This window comes from Drosophila navojoa, chromosome 3 (assembly GCF_054131105.1).
Source record: "Drosophila navojoa isolate 15081-1374.11 chromosome 3, UAZ_NAV_1.0, whole genome shotgun sequence".
NCBI lineage: Eukaryota > Metazoa > Arthropoda > Insecta > Diptera > Drosophilidae > Drosophila > Drosophila navojoa.
In genome coordinates, this window is record NC_142891.1 from 1,723,342 (window position 1) to 1,742,443 (window position 19,102).

At 42.4% G+C, this 19,102-nt stretch overlaps 2 protein-coding genes and 1 non-coding gene across 8 annotated transcripts in view; 2 read left to right on the plus strand and 1 right to left on the minus strand.

Annotated features, from left to right (window-relative positions):
- Positions 1-19,102, plus strand: part of LOC108649906 (uncharacterized) — a 69,053-nt gene that overhangs the window by 10,955 nt on the left and 38,996 nt on the right. The window lies entirely within an intron of this gene.
- The window catches only part of capu (formin protein cappuccino), a 44,476-nt gene continuing 25,509 nt past the window's right edge, over positions 136-19,102 (minus strand). For 4 of the 5 annotated variants that reach the window (XM_089258572.1, XM_089258573.1, XM_089258574.1 and 1 more), the window contains 6 exons: positions 16,283-16,840; positions 7,940-8,130; positions 1,823-2,543; positions 764-1,762; positions 395-695; positions 136-317 (listed from right to left, as the gene is read on the minus strand). In XM_089258572.1, coding sequence (XP_089114698.1) covers positions 218-317; positions 395-695; positions 764-1,762; positions 1,823-2,543; positions 7,940-8,130; positions 16,283-16,840 — 2,870 coding nt within the window. In that variant the 3' untranslated portion in view covers positions 136-217. The remainder of the gene's footprint in view (positions 318-394; positions 696-763; positions 1,763-1,822; positions 2,544-7,939; positions 8,131-16,282; positions 16,841-19,102) is intronic. The other variant, XM_089258575.1, reaches the window with a different exon arrangement.
- Positions 15,449-15,542, plus strand: TRNAY-GUA (transfer RNA tyrosine (anticodon GUA)). The gene is made up of 2 exons: positions 15,449-15,485; positions 15,507-15,542. It is a non-coding gene; the product is annotated as a tRNA-Tyr (tRNA).

A 19,102-nucleotide genomic window follows, 5' to 3' on the forward strand; every position in this document is an offset into this window, starting at 1 on the left:
TAAATATAGATAACTAAGCAATCGGCTATCGTTTCAGCGCTTCTGTGTTGCAAAATTTCTGGTAATTTTTGGCGCTAGTATTTTTGGTATTTTCTCATATTGTGCGTAAAATTTAAAATTGAATAAGTTGTTGAGTAGTTTTGAATGGTGCGAGGAGTTTTCTGATTTGTTTATTGTTAAGCTTAAACGAAATGTACGGCTAATTTTGGACTAACAACTAGTTTTTGCTGCGTCTCACGCGAGCTTTGCACGAAGTGCGATCCCTAGTGGAGCTATCGCGGCGATTTTCCACCGCCAATTGCTTCGGCTTTTTGATACTAAAAATAAACAGAAAAGAAAATTAAATAACCGTTAGCTGCGAATCTCAAACAGAGTCTTGTGATAATTGACTTACATTTCGTGTTTGAGAATAGTAATTTCTTTTTTCCATATATCCTTAAAATCATTGGTAAAGTTCGTCCAATAACCAAAGAACTGGTCGGGCGTGCATTGTGACAAGGTCAGGGTGCAGCCCTTGGGGGAGAAGTGGTAGAAGCGCATGGTTTCCAGGAAGAGCTCCCGGCACTCCTGAATCAGCTGATGCAGCTTGGCAACTGACTTCTCGGCGCTGGCCGTAAACTCCTCCATTTTGGACTTGAATGGCTCGCGATGTTCACTGGATGCGCTCAGCACCAAGGCCGTAGTCTGTTTGCAAGCTGCAAGGAGCAGGAGGAGACTCCGAATTAGTTGCCGTAGACATTCATAGAGTCCGCATTCAACTCACCCGTTAGCTTTCTGTTTAGATCGTTGATCTGGTGCTGCACCTCGTCAAAGTCCAGCTGGGCAGCTCGCTCCACATCCGAGGGCTCGGGTATGGGCAGCGTTATCTCGTGCAGGGTCATCTCCTTGCGTCGCTGAGCAATGTAGGTGCGCACTATGAAATGAAGGAGGGTCGTGTGCGATTCCTTGGACTTGACATCCTTGAGCTTGCCCAGAATGTCCAGATTGAAGCCATCCGCCTGGCCGCGCTGTCGATTGCCTCCGTTCATATAGTTGCCCAGCGTTAAAATGATGGAAAAGACCAGCTTGAGATCCTCGCTCTCGATCAGCTGCTGGGAGAGCTGGGACACCGTCTCCAGCTTGCGCACGAGCAGCGTGACAGACTCCTCGAACTCCGCCTGGAAGACAATGCAGGAGATGCGCTCGCTGGCCATGGATATGAGCGATATGTCGCGCAGGAACTGCTCCGGATGATCGAGTGGTATATCGCCGCCATCGGCCTCCCGGATGCGCTGCAGCTCCTCATCCGTGGCGCGCATGAAGCTGATCTGCTGCAGCGTCTCCAGGCTAATCACTGACGTGTCCACATGGTAAATGGCATGCTCTATCTCACTGGCGGGCACGTGCAGGCTTCTCGAGAAGATGCCCACGTTGCGCGAGCGCTTCGGGTCGAGCACCTTGATGGACTTCTCACGCTTCGGCTTCAGCTCCTTGGGCTTGCTGACTGGCGCAATGGCTTGCCTCGAGAAGAGCTCCGTGAACTCGTCTATATTGTCCAGCGGCGTCTCGTCGATCTCCGTCCATATCTCCTTGCAGGGCGGAGGAACTGGCGGCAGTGCAGCTGGCACTGGCAAATCCTCCGGCGAACTAGTGCTGTTATCCGCGCTGTCCGTCGAATTGGCCACCGACGGCGGACGCGGCACGGGCGGAGCAGAGGTAACGATGCGCGTCCAATACAGCGGACGCATCGGCTTGGGCGGATTGACGGCGCTCTTGCGCTGAACTGGAAGGGTTCACAGGGTTAGATACTTCATTTGGTGTTTGAGTACGCTGGACTACTTACCGCATGTGCGTAGGAACCAATTTCCCTCGGCGGGATCTGGCAGTGGTGCAGGCGCCAGCGACGAGCCCGACTTGGACGTGCTTAAGGGTGGTGGCGGAGGCGGTATATTGCCGGGGCAAGGTGCACCTGGCGGTGGTGGTGGCGGCGGACCGGCACTGCCTGGCGGTGGAGGCGGCGGTGGCGGTGGTGCAGCGCCACCTGCATTGCCAGGCGGCGGAGGAGGCGGCGGCGGCGGTGGCGGTGGAGGCGGCGGTGGTGGAGCACCGGTTGCTACCTCTGCTGCACCTGCAGAGATCTCTCCACACTTGCACGAACCCTTACACAGCAGCTCCTCCTCCGTCTGGCTGCCCGCATCCGCATAGCTCTTGCTCTCCGTGGGCCTGTTGTACTCGTAGATGGTCGCCTCGCTGGCATTGAGCAGCTCGGTCAGGTTGATGCAGCGCTTGGAGGGTCTGCGCGGCGGCTCATCGACGCTGCTCAGCAGCTCATTGACCACCGCATGTACCTCGGCCAGGGTGGCGCAGTTGAGCAGACGCTTGCGCAGGATCTGCTGCAGCGTCTTCTGGCTGTCCGTTTGCGCCGCGCTGCCCTCGTAGTGCGCCTTCTGCACGGCGGGTGTGCTCGAGAAGGGCCACGCGCTCACCTTGTCCAGCTTGCCAGGCGTCAGCGGCAGCGAGGTGGTGGGCTGCTCCGTATGCGTCCACTGGTACATCTCGTAGGGCTGCACACACACAAACACAGAGAAAGAGAGAAAAACAAAGATGAAAACTTGGAATATAAATAAGCGTAAAAAAGCTGGCAAAAAGCAGATCATCTTGCCATTAGCCCATTGACTTCTAATTGCAGCTCGAGTGCAATTCTCCCTCTCTCACTCTCTCTCTCCTACTCTTTCTCTTTCTCTACTTTTTTCATCTGTCTCTCAAGAGCTTAAAAGCCAGCTACCCCACAACCTAGTCACATTTACAGTGTTGAAGTGTCTAAAGCTCATCTCTTCAAAATTTGTGCACATGTCATTGTGCTGCCACGCCCCACATAGCCCCCTCGCTGGGGGCCACAGGTTGACAGTTTTTATACCTTTTCAAATAACCAAGCAATGCAAGTTTCAGTTCGCTCGAGTCGCTCGGCTAGCTGGTAAATACTTTATCTTGCTGACAAATTTAGCTGTCAAGAACTTTAATACTTTCTTTGTCTTAGTCTGATTCGACATACGTTAATAAATATATATAAATAATTTGTCAATTTTCTCTTAATTTGTCAATTTTCTCTTAAATATATAAAATTATTATTTCTCGATTTTTCATGACGTGCTTTGCAGGCAAAGCAATAAATTTATAAAAATTTATAAAAATGTAAAAGCCAAAGCAGGAAATGTGTGAATGAACTATGTTTCGACTATTTCAAAATGTATAAAATTCTGTGAATTTTAGTATATATGAAAAATGATGACATATTTATTATTATATTTAAAGGGAGTTGAACTGAGTGAAATATATTGAGATCTTTGTAATATATTAGCTAATATTCTAATACTGCGAAGGTACATAGATAGATATGTATATAGACGAGATCTGTATTTTCTTTCCTTTCTTATATTTTTTATTCCAAAAATCATTAAGATAGGGAAAGGATATATATATATATATATATATATATATATATGTATATATATATACATATGTATATAGACGAGATCTGTCTTTTCTTCCCTTGCGTAACCTAAGTATATTCAATTTCATTATCCATATCATATCCATTAATGTCTATTCCAAAAATCATTTAGATAGAGAAAGGAATCTAGAAAATATTTGCCTAAAATTAAGAGAACTTTAACAAATTTTCGTCGCATTTTAAACTGCTGTCAATAATTATTTTCTACATTTCCTTTGCCATATGTAAATGGGAAAGAGCATTTGAAATTCGTTGTTGCCTCACATCGTTTTGTTATGCATTTGCCTCTGTTTTATTGCTACACCTTTTTGCATCTTTTAGCCATTTTGCATTGTCATGCGTGAGATTTTCAGTTGGGTTTTAGCTTGAGATTAGAGTTGTTGCCAACAGCGAAGAGAGCTCAAAGTTGAACAGGGATAGGGATTGGGATTTGGACTGGCATCGGGCTTAGGTGCAGGTGCGGGGGGCGGGGCGGGGATTGGGGTTTGGCTTGAAATGCGACAGCCGCATGCAAATTGTTTGGCAACGCCAAAGTGCAAACACTTGAGCAAATGGCGTCAAGTGCGATAACGTGACCACGGCCCTGCGCCCACAGAGGGCGGGAGAGAGAGGGGGAGAGGGAGAGAGAGAGAGAGAGAGGCAAGGGCAAGTTCAGCTTCAGTTGCGGCACTTTGCATGCATTCGTCATCCCAATTGGTTGCCCCATCAGCTCCAAATGATTAGCGGAGATTGTGTGCGACTGAGTGTGTGAGTGGCTGTACGACTGTGTGTGTGTGTGTGGACTGTGAAATGACGCCACATAATTGAATTTCAATTTTTAATTGCATTTCGTGGCATTAAGCCAAGTGTCTGGTGCGACGCTGCGCAGCCACAGACTGGGCCGGCGCACTCGAAGGAGTTGATGGGGAAATTTAGTTTTATTTCTTGACTTAAGCATAAGAGAGTGAGACAGAGATAGAATATAACCCTTCAGTTCTGATGCTCTATAAGAAGATTTAGAGAAACTATAGGCAGGCCAAGCTGGGGAGATCTTTGAGTTCACACTGTTGGATAGACGGACAAATGAAGAGACGGAAGGATTGACAGATAGACGACCGATAAACAAACGGAGAGCTATCATATAGGCTGATGTTGACTGTATAAGTCAAGCGAACGAACAACTAGACAGACGATGGGACAGAGAGCTGCGCGGAAGGGGGAAAATGGACGTACTCATGTATATATTGACGGAAGAAGGGAAGGTGGGCAGACAGACGGAAGGACGAAAAGACGGCAGGTGGAATAAACAGCCAGACAGATGGATGGACCAAGGAACGAGCAGGAGACGGTCAGGGGGATAGACGAACGAAGGGATAGATGGACGGATGGAGACAGACAGATGGACGGAGGATCAAACGGACGGACAAAAAAACCAGCAGACGGACGAAAGGCAGACAGACGGACGAATATACGGACAGAGTGCACCTCTGTCGGACGGACGTAAGGACAGAGAGATGAACAGATGAACCAACGGACGTAGGAACAGAAAGATAGACGGACAAACGAACAAGCAGACGGAGGGTCAGAAGGCCGGATGAACAATCGGACAGAGGGACAGACGAACGTAAGGACAAAAAAACGGACAGAGGAGCTAATGGACGTAGGGACAGACAGGTGGACGGACAAACGAACCAACAGACGGAGCGACAGACGAATGTAGAAATAGACAGATATACGGACGGACATACGGATGTAGGACAGATGGACATGACTAGATCAACTCAGATCGTCTTCCTCATAAAGGAATATAAGTATATACTCTCTGTCTTCTGCCACGCCTTCTTCTGCACACTTGTCCAGAAACAAACAAATTCTTCCCTATGTCCCTGTCATAAAAATGCATTAAATTGAATAGACGATGTTCAGGCTCAAGTCCCAGGCAAATCTCTAAATGAGTTTTCTAATCAGTTATCAAGTTGCTTCGCGCCCTGAAGCGCAGCACATCACAGCTAATACCCTGTAATGCAAACTATTTACGTTTGGCTGCGCTTAAAAGTGCCGCTGGGGTAGCTCAAGTTGCCCCGTGCCTCGTGCCTCGTGCCACTTGCCGATGCGCCACACACACACAAAAGAATAATAAACGCCGAACTTGCCGCAAAGTAATAAAAACGCAGGAAACTTTCAATGGGCTGCAACGCGCGAGGGGCAGAGCGAGAGGGAAGAGGCAAAGCAAGTGAGAGAGAGAGCGAGAGAGAGAGCGAGGTAGTTAAACAAAAATCTAGCTTAAGCTGGGAAGCTGTTTCTGGCCTGTTGCCCAAAAACTTGATGACGCGCGCATTGACAACGGACACGCCGGACACTGGACACGCCGGGATACAAGGCCAGGACACGCCAGGACATGCGGCGCAAGGAAATTTGTGATATCATAATCTGTGGAGCTCAAGTATCATCACATAGAAAATCACTTAACGCTGCTACACCAACCGCTCCCACATCCCCCTTCCCCGCCCAACGTCTGCTTTGAGGGATTTTGAGGTTAAGCTGCTGTGGCTAAAACTTTTTCCTGTTGTTGTTGTTGTTGTTATTTCTTGTTTTTTTTTTTGGCCTAAACTAATTTTTGAAGCACACGGACGACTGCTTGATTAGTTGTTAGTATAATTCCACCTCTCTTTCTCACTCTCTCTCTCTCTCTCTCTCTCTCTCTGCCTCTCTCTTTCCATTTGACATTTTTTGCTTTGCATCTGTGGGCGAGTCCTTTCGGTTAACCAGCAATTAAAGCTTTTGAGCAATGTTGGCCAAAAAAAAAGAAAAAAAGCAGACGTATTACATAGTCCATTAGTCAGTCGCACGCTTAGCGTGAGGCAAACACACAGCTGCACTTGCAGGACACGCCCCCTAAAACGCCTACGCCTGCCCACGCCTAGACCCGAGGGCAGTCAACTCTTTGGATTCCATAATTTAGCAAAGCAACAAGAGCAACTAAAAGTTGTTGATTTTTTTTTGGTTGCGCTTGGGGATTGACGCCATACTCTGTTTCCAGAGAGGAGAGAGAAAGAGAGCGAGAGAGAGAGAGAGAGAACCTCTAAAGTGTTAGAGCAATGCAGATATATTTAAGTATTCAGATAGTTATAGACTAGTTCGATCCATCTCTGTTTCAGTTTCTCTGTAGTTTTCAAACTGTATAATCTTTAGTCTTTTGAATAATATTTGGATCATATATGTATGTATGACATTATAACAGATCATTTATTACTAATTATATAATTATCAGTTATCGTATCATTCATACTTTCTTTGCAGATGCATTTTGCTCTTTGAGGGAGTGTTAAGAAATCTGTTATACGAATTGTTATACTGGCTAAACGTTATTGTGATTAGCTTGAAAAGGTTATATTAAGTCAGTTTTATGCAAAGTGTAATAAAAACTGTTATACAAGCTGTTATACTAACTGTTATATGAGCTGTTATACTAACTGTTATACGGACTGTTATATGAGCTGTTATACTAGTTGCAAGTGATGCTCGGTTTTCCCCTATTTCTTAGTCAGCCCAACACTTGCAAATAACATCATTTATAGATTTTCTACAGTTTCTATAGGTCATTTATGCATCTGTATACATATATAATATTCTACATATTGAAATAGGCTCACTTCGTATTGCTTCTCTGATATACTCCTTTTTACTTTAGCTAAATAGTGTATGAAAAGGCTAGAAAACTCCGCCGTGCTGCTGGGCAAGAGAGAGAGAGACAGAGAGAACGAGAGAGAGAGAGAGAGAGAGAGAGAGAGAGTGCGAGTGGGACGGAAGAGATTGAGAGCTGAAAAGTTGACGGCAAAGTTTTAACAAGTTCTGACACTTGCAGGCTCGTCAGCTGAAGGGCAGGAGCTGAGGCAGGGGCTGGCGGCACTGGGGGCAGGGCTCGAGGCACAGCTGGAGCGACAGGTGAGGAGGAGGGTGGGGGACGATGTTGAGGGTGTAGCAGTAGCTGGAGCAGCAGCTGCTGCTGCTGCTGCTGATGCAGCTGACATGTACAGCTAGGCAAAAGGCTAAAATGAAAGTGCATTGCGATTCGCACTGGCAATGGAATTGCTAATTTCCGGGCACAACTTTGCGGCTCATTTTTGTAGTCAAGTTTTAGAGCAAAGAATTTTTAGAATATGCATAAGAGAACAAAGAGGGGAAGTGAGAGAGTGAGCGACAGAGGGAGATGGCAGGTAGACAGAGAGCAGTTGGCTCAACTTGAGCTGCTGCCTCATGCCTTATCAATAGCTAATGACTTGGACCAACTAAGTTACACAAGCCATGGAGGCGGCGTGGGCGTGGGCGTGGCACAGAGGCCTGTCTATCTATTTCCGTTAGCACGGCGTGACAACTTCCGTTCGCTGACCAATTTCCCGTTTAGTCAGAGACAGAGACACACAGAGAGAGAGAGAGAGAGTGAGGGCACTTTGGGTTCATTGAACTTACGCTGAAGCCGGACGGCGCATCCTGCTGCTGCTGCTGCTGCTGCTGCTCATTGGAGATCTGCTTCAATACGCCCACATATTTGAGATTTTGACAGAACTGCAGCGTCATCGCATTCAGAGATTCCTGGCTCAAAGTGCCCAAGGCGGCGCTGCTCTGCAGCGTTGATATTAGCCATTTGATCAGCATTTGACCTGCAACGAGAGCAAGGGAGATAGAAGCTATTAAATATTTAATGTAATTAAAGATAGCAAAAGACTTTATGCTTTTCCTTATGTGCCTCTACATCAGATATCTGCCTAGATTATACCCTAGAAAAGATTATACAGGTTATTGTGCAAGCAAACATGAATTGGATAGTCCTAGACAAGGAACTCCAGGATGGAGATCCTCTATATATCGTTGTCTTCTACTAATGCGGTTATAGCTTAATGGGATTATTTATTTTGATTATGAAACTACTCGAAAGCTCGTAGAGATAATCAAGAAATATAGAGCTAATAACTAGTAATCTACGATTCCAAATAAGGTTTATGGCTTAAAGTTTTCCATGTTTTCTTATAGGTAATATTGAAATTAAAGACTATTAAACATGATTTATATATGTATTCTGATTTCTCATTTTCCATGGTCTTAGGGCATACAAATATGATAGAATTTTCATATTCAACATAATTTACATCTTCTAATAGAACAATTATCCTTTGTTTTTAAACTATATATCAATTTCTATACACTAACATAAATATATTTTATACCAATTTTTCCACTTCTCTAAATACTTGAAAAGTAAATGAAAATAATATTGCTTGAATTTGGCAGCTTCATCCTGTAGGATCTTAGAACTGTTTTCATTTACTCATTTCGTATATATGTATATGTATTTATTTTTCCATGTTACGCAAAATAATTTAATACTATGGACGCTAAACTGATTAAGTTCGAAATTTGTGGGAGTCAAAGACTTGACTTGGTCTATTGTGCGTACTATCAGCGTCAAGGGGAGGCGGGGGCAGGGGCAAGGGCTCCCCATATAAACTTTGTACACAGCTGCGGCTCGATGTTGCCCCATGTTGAGGCCGAGACACAATGATTTATGCGTGTGTGCGTTAGCAGAAAAAGTCGAAAAAGGAAGAGGAAGAGAAAGAGGAAGAGGAGGAGCAGGACAAAGAGGGTCAGTCTGGAGGAGGGTGTGCGAGTGCGTGGTCTGGTAGGTTTGCTAGCAGACGTGTTGGCTACCAAAAATATTAGGCATAAATAAATTCAAGTATTGTCCAAAGAAATTAACTTGGCCAAGACATCAAAAACACCCAGCGAGAGAATACTCTACATTTGCTTATCACTTAAGCTTGACAATTGATAGGAAGGCAACGAAATGGCCATAGGTAAGTATTTTCTGGTAAGAATGAATATTATTATCTATATATTCAGTTAAGTGGGGATATTATTATATTATACTTATATTATATTATATTGTATTATATTATATTATATTACATTATACTAAATTATATTATATTATATTATATTATATTATATTATATTATATTATATTATATTATATTATATTATATTATATTATATTATATTATATTATATTATATTATACTATATTCTATTATACTATATTATATTATATTATATACCTAAGTCTGGATATTAGTTTCGATAGATAGTTAATAGAAGCTTATAAATGCCAGCCAGATAATATATTTAAGTCTTCAATCAGATAAGATCTGTATAGCTCCACAAACAGCTGATCGATTATATTATTATACTATATAAATGTTAGGGCATATTTACTTATTGGATAGTTCGGGCTATAACGGACTTTAGGGCAAATAAAACCAAACTTTAAATATATAAATTTTAAAAATATTTGTCAATTAATTTTCAAACATCTATTCATAGGTCTATTAACTTTTGCGAACCATAAAATAATCAAAATGTGCGACTAAATTGATAAGCAAGTATAAATCATATTTACTTGCGAAAGAACGAAATGAATCAACACTTGATTCACTTTTGAGCCAGTAAAGAACTAAGAAATAAATGACAAGCCAAGAGCCTAACAAACCCCTAACTGGAAGTCCCTTTTATAGAAGATTCTTAGCACAAACTCCGCAATGAAATTCGCATACCCCAATTATGTTGTCGAGTGTAGCACAAATAAAACTTACGCTGGCAGTAAGCGCGAGTAGCTGAAGAGAGAGCGCTGCTAGGAGCGGGTACGGTGGTGGGAGCTGGAACTGGAACTGGCACGTGAACTGGAACTGGTAGGGGCAGAGGCCCCGCCACTGCCAGCTGAGGATAAGGCGCGTGTGGGTCAAACCGAACGCTGACAATGTGAACACTAATGCTAAGCGAACGACTCGGGCGGGGAGCCGCCGCAGCCTTAACGGCGGACGGCGGCGCTGCCTCTGGCCGATAGAGGGCGACACCAGGTGTTGGCTGGGGCTTAGAGCGTGCGAGCTGCACGCGCTTGCCCGCCATTGACATTAGCTGCAGATAATGGGCGGGCGCTGCCTGCACAGAGCTGAAAGCTTCCTCTTCATCCGGCTGATGCCACATAATGCCACAATCTGGCACACTAATTGGCACGTGATACTCCGGTGGTGGTGGTGATGACTCCTGCTCCTGCTGCTGCTGCTGCAGCAGCTCCAACTGTGGAACATGTCTGGCCAGCAGCGGACACCAGACGTTGCTCAAACCCGGCTTTATGCCCGGGCTGCTGGACATGCTACTGCTAAGAGAGAGAGGGAGAGGCAGAGCGAGAGAGAACTCGAAACTATTTGCAACTGAAGCGCGCTGTTGACTGTTGACTGTCGTCTGGCGAGTGCTGAGCTCGCAATTTAGTCATTCACTACACTACAAAATTAAAAGTGTCGACACTTATCAAATATTATCAACAACAAGTTGTGCGAGTCAACGCTCGAGCGTCGGTTTGTTTTCGCTGCTGATAAGTGACAGCTGCTGTGTAACACCCTGCGTTGCTCTACCTAGACCGTATTTCTGTGTCGCTAGAGCTCTGGGAATCGTCTATAGCGGCTAGGGAAGTGCAGTTGCCGAACGCCCTGGCAAGGTCGCTCGCTTATCAGTCACGGTCTGATAACAACAACTGCAAGTTTGTGACTTTATTTTTAATAATCTATACCCTGTAGTTTTGAAAAGTGTATGTAAGTATTACAAGAGGTATATACGTCTAGACTACATCTACTTGAAGTCCATATAACTCGATTGGCTATTGAGCCAGGCGTAGTTTATTTTCCATAACATAAATATAAAGCAAAATCGATATATATCGATTGGCAATTGAATCTAGTATAGTTCCTTGCGAACTACTCCTACTGAATCATTGGGTATCAGGTCATATCTTATCTCAAGTACACATGCATAACTCTACAATACGGGCACCAATCGATATATATTGACGGATATCAGAATTCAATTTTCTACTACTTCTAATCGACAATGGAGCTCAGATCACACATCAAACTTCATTTCATTTCATTTGAAACCAATATATATATATATATCGATTGACAAGTAGCAAAAAGTTAAACAGGATATCCTCCGAGTCTAGCCCTTTCTTCTCTTACACCAATATTCCCAATTCTATAAGCAATTGAATCATGTGCCTAAATTTGTGGGTCATGTCTAATATTGATTTGCAATTTTGTCCAGACCTCAACGAAAATGCGTCACAGCTCGTTCATAGAACTGACTCACTCGCAAATGAACTCTGTTCATTTCTGCTTTCTAAATTCGCACAGAACTAAAAAAAAGTTCGATTAGAAAATGCGTTGCAAATCAATTGAAATGGTTTATGATGTTTTGACTTCTGATTAATCAGTTAATATCCGCGCCATTTTGAAGTGTTTAGGCATTATGAAGGCTCAAGCAGTTAACGTATTGTAACTGATAGCACAATTGATATAACAGTCCAGATACTACGCTAGTCGATTCGATTAAAGAGTCGATGAAAAGGGCAAGGAGAGAATCTACAATAAGCGCGAATGTCAAAGATAAGTGCAAAATCAAATCCTTATCAAAATGGTATGACGATGATTTAGCTAAAAATATATTTGGAACAAGTTATTTAATTTATTATTAATTGGGATTATTTTTTTTAGTATAAAAACAAATTCAATTGGAGCTAGTTGAATGAACTCGTAACAAAAGCTGCTTTATGTTTATCTTTTATTACATTTTTATTAAATTTTAAAACAAATCTCTACCTAAATGCTTATATGAACAAGTTCAAAATGGTTCATTCAATATTATTTTTGATATTTTCATTTTGAAAAAAATATATTATGTCTAAATACTTTCCTAAACAAATTAAAAAAAAAAATGATTCGTTTTTTTTTTTTTTTTTTTTTTTTTTTTTTTTTTTTTTGAACTAGTTCACTCCAAATTTCAGCAGATTGAACTATATCAAATTTATCGTCAAATAATAAATATAATAACAATTGCATTGTGGCTTGATAGAACTAGTTCATTTGATGAATTTTATATATGTTTCATTTTATTTCCTACTAAACTTCTGATTTTCTCGTGAACTAGTTCCAGGCGAAACAAAACGCAATAAATCCAAGCCCAAAACCGTCATCAAAGCCCTGGAAAACCCGCACACTGATCATTAGGCTCATGTAATCAAAACTGATAAGCGGACGCCAATGATATGCGTGTCGAGGCGAGGCGAGGTCGGGGTACAAGGTAGAGCTCAGTGGCCAGAGGGTGAGAGAGGGTGAGGGCCTTGCCAGGGGCTAGATGCGTCGTCGCCAGCGTTTGGCAACTTTTGATGAAACCGCGTAACGCGTTGGCCAACAAATTTGCATAACTGCTTCGTTCGTCCCGGCCAAGTGGACAGCGAGTGCAGTGGGGGGAGGGGGGCGTGCCATGATTGCGGCTGGTAGGGGAGGCGTGACGCTGCACGACGCATGCATGCGCTGCATTCATCAACGGACAAACGCGTTCACGCCGACAGCGACGTCGACGGCGACTGCGACGCTGGCGCTAACGTCGCAATGCGAACGCAGACGGCCCAAACACTTTCGCCCCAAACAACGGACAACAAAGCGCTGAAAATGAAACGTTGCACACAGGAGACCACAAAGCACTGGCAAGAGCAAGAGCGCAGCAACAGCATGACTAGCAGATACCCTGGGAATAACGGATTTGCTTGATAACTATTTCAGTACTCAATATTCTCTACAGTATGCCACGTAATTAGATGATATAAAGCCCCCAAAACGAAGCAAACGGTTTATCGATATATATCGATACATGTAAAAATGATAGGTATAAGAGAATTTATATCACATTTTACTTTGTCAAACCATATACAAAAAAAAAGAAGAGCCAGATCTTTAACTATCGTCAACATATTAGCAGGAAACTTATATCGATATGAGGAAAGTGTTTAGATAAACGATTATTGAATAATAGGATTAATTATAGGATTAATTATTATTAATAAGTTATACGATATATGAATTATATATGAATTCAGATATAAATTAATACTATTCTCAGCTTTCATAATAATCGATAATTATCGATATATATTATGCAAGTTTTCTTAAATCGATTCGTGATATTTAACAATTATATTTTCTTTACATTTTTATATATTGTGTCATGTTTTCCACAGTTCAGCATGCCCGACATATACACAGGTTACAGGGTATCCATCGAGCAGTTGCAACCGCATCTCTAGCCCTTCCTTCATTCGCTTAAGCCGAAACCAGCCAACTTGAGAGCGCTATATCCGTCTACCAAAATATTGTTTCATTACGCGTTGCCCAAACATTGTTGAGGGGCCACCGGATGCGGATGCGGATGTGGGTGCGGGTGCGGACGTGGTTGCGGATGCGGTTGCGAATAGCAGTCACTATTCGCTAGTTGCAGCAGCAGGAACAGGAGCAGCGGCAGCGGCAGCTGCTTTTGGTGGCAAACGTGACGTTGCCGGGCATATAAATCAGATTTTTAGGGAGGGGCGGCGTCGGCGGCCGCGACAAAAACGACAGCAAAGGAAGAATTGATGGCCACTTCAGACAAACTGACAAGCGGGAGCAGCAGCGGCATGAGTCGCAAGAGGAGCAAGTAGCTGGCAGCTCAAAGATGCGAAGGACAGCAAATTGCGTTGGATTTCAATGCAACGAGAGACGAGCCAGAGGCAGCAGCAGAGGCAGAGGCAAAGCCGGAACGCTTTTGTTGTTTGTGCAGCGAGGCGTTAAAATGTTTGTTTGCATTAATTTGCGGCAGACGTTGATGCGACTCGTGATGTGGCAAGCTGCAGTGGCAAACAGCAGCAGCAGGAGTAGGAGAGCAGCAGCAGGAGACGGCCAGCAACTTGCAACCAATTAGTGTGCCACACGCGCAATAACAAAAACTGACGCCTAACGGGCCACAAAAATTCCGTTAACTATTTGACAAAAGGGGGGCGCGGCAGACGCCCGTTTGCTGCACGTCCCAGCATGACGTGGAAAATTCGATTTTAAAGCCAGCGCCCAAAAGTATGCAACAAAATCTGAACATTTTAATCAAATACGCGATAATCGGCTAGGTTTGGGGCGGTGACCGGTGGGCGTGGCGGCGAACAAAATATTATGCCCGTGGGGCCGAGCGTGGGCGCGCAGCTCAAAGAATTTGCATAGCCGTAAGTTATAAGCGCTGTCAGCCGCAGCCAAGCAGCGCGAACTTACGGCCAAAATAAGCGTAAATAGAAGTCGAACAAATTCTTGAAATAAATGAAGAGTGGAACAAATTGCGGGGAAGTTGACGAAAGTGCGAGGCAAATAGAGAGGCATTTGAAGTGAGGAAAGAAAATGTTGGAAATTTTACAAAAAATGTCAACGAAATTATGAGATTAACATATTTTATGTATATATAAAAACAAGTCATGTATTGAAATATATAAAAAAAAAAAAAAATATATATATATATATATATATATATATATATATTTTTTTTTTATATATATATATATATATATACATATATATGTACATTTAAATACATATATTTTTAATTCTTCATTTATTACATTATTTCTTTAATAAATTAATTATTTATTTATTTATAAACATATGCTATTATTTACTTTATTATTAATTTTATAAATTTTATAATATTTTTGGGCATTATTTATTATTGTATTATTTAAATTTTTTTTTAAGTATTTAAACTTTTAATTAAATATTTGAAAAAATAAATAAATAATAATTAATGCAATTATAATATAATAAAATTAATAAATAAATTAAATTTTTCTTCACCTTTCTTTTCATATTTATACATTATTTACTTTACATTTGCATTGCCATTTTCGTTTCATTGATAATGCTGCTTATCAATAAATCTATTTATGCATCTCTTTTAGTTAGAAAGAGAGAGAAAGCATTTTTGATGTTGAAGCACATAAAATGTTATTTGAAAATCATGGAATGAAATGAAAGCAAAAGCACTTCGCTTATAATGACAATCAAGCCACGCAGTGTTCATACACCTTCGATAGCTCAGTTGGTAGAGCGGTGGACTGTAGAGAGACATGCAAAGTGTAGAAATCCATAGGTCGCTGGTTCAAATCCGGCTCGAAGGATGTTGGTAAATAACTTTTTATGATTTTTTTAAATATCAATAACAATATTTACGAGAATATTTTGCAATTATTTTGCACCATTTAACAAATATCAACTAATAATCTCTTCAGATAAGTGGGTATAATGCGCAAACATACAGTTTTTCAAGCAAATGCTTAACAATTCAGCGCAATTACAACACATTAAAACTCTGAAAGAATCTGAATTACACGAATTGCGAATAATTTACAAAATTATCCTTTAAGTGGCATTTAAAGAGCACTTGAAAGTTAAATTGAAAGCATATAAACATAATTCGCAGCAACGTTCGCCCATAGATGGCGCCAGTAATGGTTTGTTATTTTTACCGTTTGTTACAATAACTCAACTAATGATTCACTCGAGTGGCGCATTGTCTTCTGATTGGTTAACTGATTTCTGTTTTCTCAAGGGATTGCAGAGTAGAAGTGCGTGCGAGTGAGAGAGGGGGAGAGCGAGAGGAAGTATGAGTACGAGTGCGCGTGGGAGTGGGAGTGGGAGTGGGAGTGAGAGGGCAACTAATTGTTAACTTTGGGCAAACAACGAAACGCAATCAAACGTAGCGCAAAAATTTGCCAAGCTCAACGTAAAAGCCAAACAGCAAAGCGCACAAAAATCATCAAAATTTATATACATACAGCCTGGGCTGCGCTTGAGTTGTGCAGAGAGGGGTGCGGGGAGTGGGAGTGGAGTAGGCAAATGTTTATTTTGCTAGACTTACCTTCGAACTTTTCATATGCAGCGAAGCTTAACTTTTCCGGCACAAAAGACGAACCGCGCCGCGACCCTGCGCCGGCAGCAAGGCTCTGCTCCAGCTGCGCTGCTGTCAGTGTTGTCTCCCTCTCGTCGCCAGATGGCGCTGCCATCGCTAACGCTGGCGACTGAACGCTAGGCGCGCTGCTGCTATTGCAGCCACTGCTCGTCGACGTCGATCTCTCGACCGAGAAGCTGGCCACCTTCTTGAGCACATTGCTCGAGAGCAGCGGATTGGTGGGCGTGCCATAGCCAGGCGGAGGCGGCACCAGCGAGGCCGCATCAGCATCCAACTGCCTAGCCTCGTCCCCCTGCAGCAGCGCCTCCCCAGCAGCGCTGCTCTCAGTGGGCGAGGCTGAGCGTTGAGCTGAGGCAGGTGTCTGAGATGATTTAAACGAAATTATAACAGTTGACTGCGTTTCCAGCGGAGTGGTCGCTGTCGAAACCGAAATCGAAGTCGGAGTCGGGGTCGGGGTCGAGGTTGGAGTTGGAGTTGGAGCTGGTGTCGGAGTCGGAGTCGCTGCAGCTGAAACGAAACGAAACGGAATGGAAATGAAAATCAAATGAAACGAACTGAACTGAAGAAGGTGAGCACCAGGCCGCATTAGCGGCAGAAAAGGCGCAAAGCTGGGGAAAAGCTATCTATAAGTGATTTATCAATCAAAATAGTCAGCAAAGAAAGAAGTAGAGCTAACAATAATGCAGATTTCATTCAGCCACTGAATAATACACTCGACGGTTGGGTTCCCTGCAAGACTTCAGTGTTTCATTTCACTGTTTCAGTTCATGTTTCACTGTGAAACATTTCATTTCACTGTTTCACTTCAGTGTATCACTATCAGTGTTTGACTTCAATGTTCCATATTGGTTATCTATGTTTCATTTCAGTGTTTTACTACAGTGTTTCATTCCAGTGTATTACTTTTAGAGTTTAAGTTCCATGATCTATTTTATTATTATTGTTTCGCCATTATTGTTTCATCACTATGTTGCACTTAGTGTTTCATTCCAGTGCTCAACTTTAGTGTTTCCTTCTCAGTGTTTTCTTTCTGTTATCCATTTCAGTGTTTCATTTCAATGCTGTATTCTAGTGTAACTCCTCATTTGATTCCCCTGATTACAATACAATAGAATGTTCATTAAGAAAAGTTCAGCTTTTCATTCACTTTTCCTATTTTGCTCAAGTGCAAATATTGAAAAGCTCCCCAGTTAATGTTCAGTAGGCTCCATTAAGAGCAGCGCCTAAAATGCATATAAAAATATCTTCGGTAATCGCTTTACGAGCAAATCGTGAGCAAATTATATAATTTTGGCGGCACAGCATCGAATTTTTATTATATTTATATTTATATATACAGCAGGAGTTGCGTTATTAAATCTCTTGTTCTGTCCAAGAGGAGCTCAGTGGAAGTCCTCGATGAGTGTTAGTCGTGGCAGTGGCTAAGGCTCGGAGTACACCCAGTGGAGCGCTTATCGCGGCCATCATCATTGACTGTAAGCCCAAGTGGCTGACACGCCCCCAGCCCCAACGGGTGGCCATTGCTCCCACGTGCATCATTTCGTACAACATGATTTAATTAAAATTTAAACTTTATTTTGCTCTCTTTCTGTTTTTTTGCTGCTCTCGCAACAATGGGGAATCGAAAATGGGCGCCCATTTTCCCCGTTTGCCGTGTTTCCCCAGTTTTCCCTGTTTCCGGCCGACATTTTGTAAACAATGAAGACGTGTTTGCAATTTTTAAGTTTTTTACAAATGTTTTTGGCGTGCTGGGTCACAATATACCCAGCCACGCCCTGCGCCCTTCACTCAGCGCCATCTTCCATCTCGCTCTGATGGCCGTTCACAGGATGAAGAGGGTATATTAGTTGTGTACTCTAGGCAATACAGATAAAGAGTGGCAGAATGGCAGATATACTCAAGTGAAAGCGTGTCTGATCGGAGTAAGACTTGGAATAGAGTGGGGAATTACTTAAAGCTGGGATCTCAATGGAAATCCAATAATATTTCGATTTACTCAGATTTCACATAAACTTATTGTGCAGTCACTCAAACGTAAACTTTTAGGATCTGTTCTATATAAGTGTAAATCCAATAATATCTACATGATTTCAGATATGGTATATTTTAGGTTTTCATCGAGCGGGCATCGTGCAGTCAGTCGAACGCGACTTCCACAATTTTTACTTGTTTTGCTTGGGCTCTGTTTGTTAGCCAAGCGACGGACGGGCGCAATTAGACGGGCATTAGATGCCGAAAAGGGGGCGTGGCACGGTGAGAGTTGGAGGTTTGGAGTTAAAACTTAAGGGTATGCTGGGGATTTTATATATAAATATAGCTGGCAATTACATATATATATATATATGTATATGACTGTATATACATATATATTTAAATGTATTTAAAATATCATGTGCGAGCACAGCACGAGCGCGAGCCTTTGCATAAATGTGCCAATAATTACTTTCGAATACCCTTCTCTGCAGAGACTAACGGGATTTTGATGTGGAGAATGAAACAGAAGGAACTAATATAATATAATATAATATAATATAATATACATGTATATTATTTATAGAATTATTATGCACTGAAGTCGGAGCAAGCAGAAATGTAGGGTATATTGGCCTTGAGAAAATATTGAAAACAGTTCTGTTTTTAAGACCAACTATGAATCAATCAAAAAATCTTAAATAATAAGAGTTTCATTGAAAGATTGGAAGATGAATACAATGGTTTTATAAGGTACGGACTATGGAGAGTAAAAATCGTCTTAGAATGAGTGTCTTG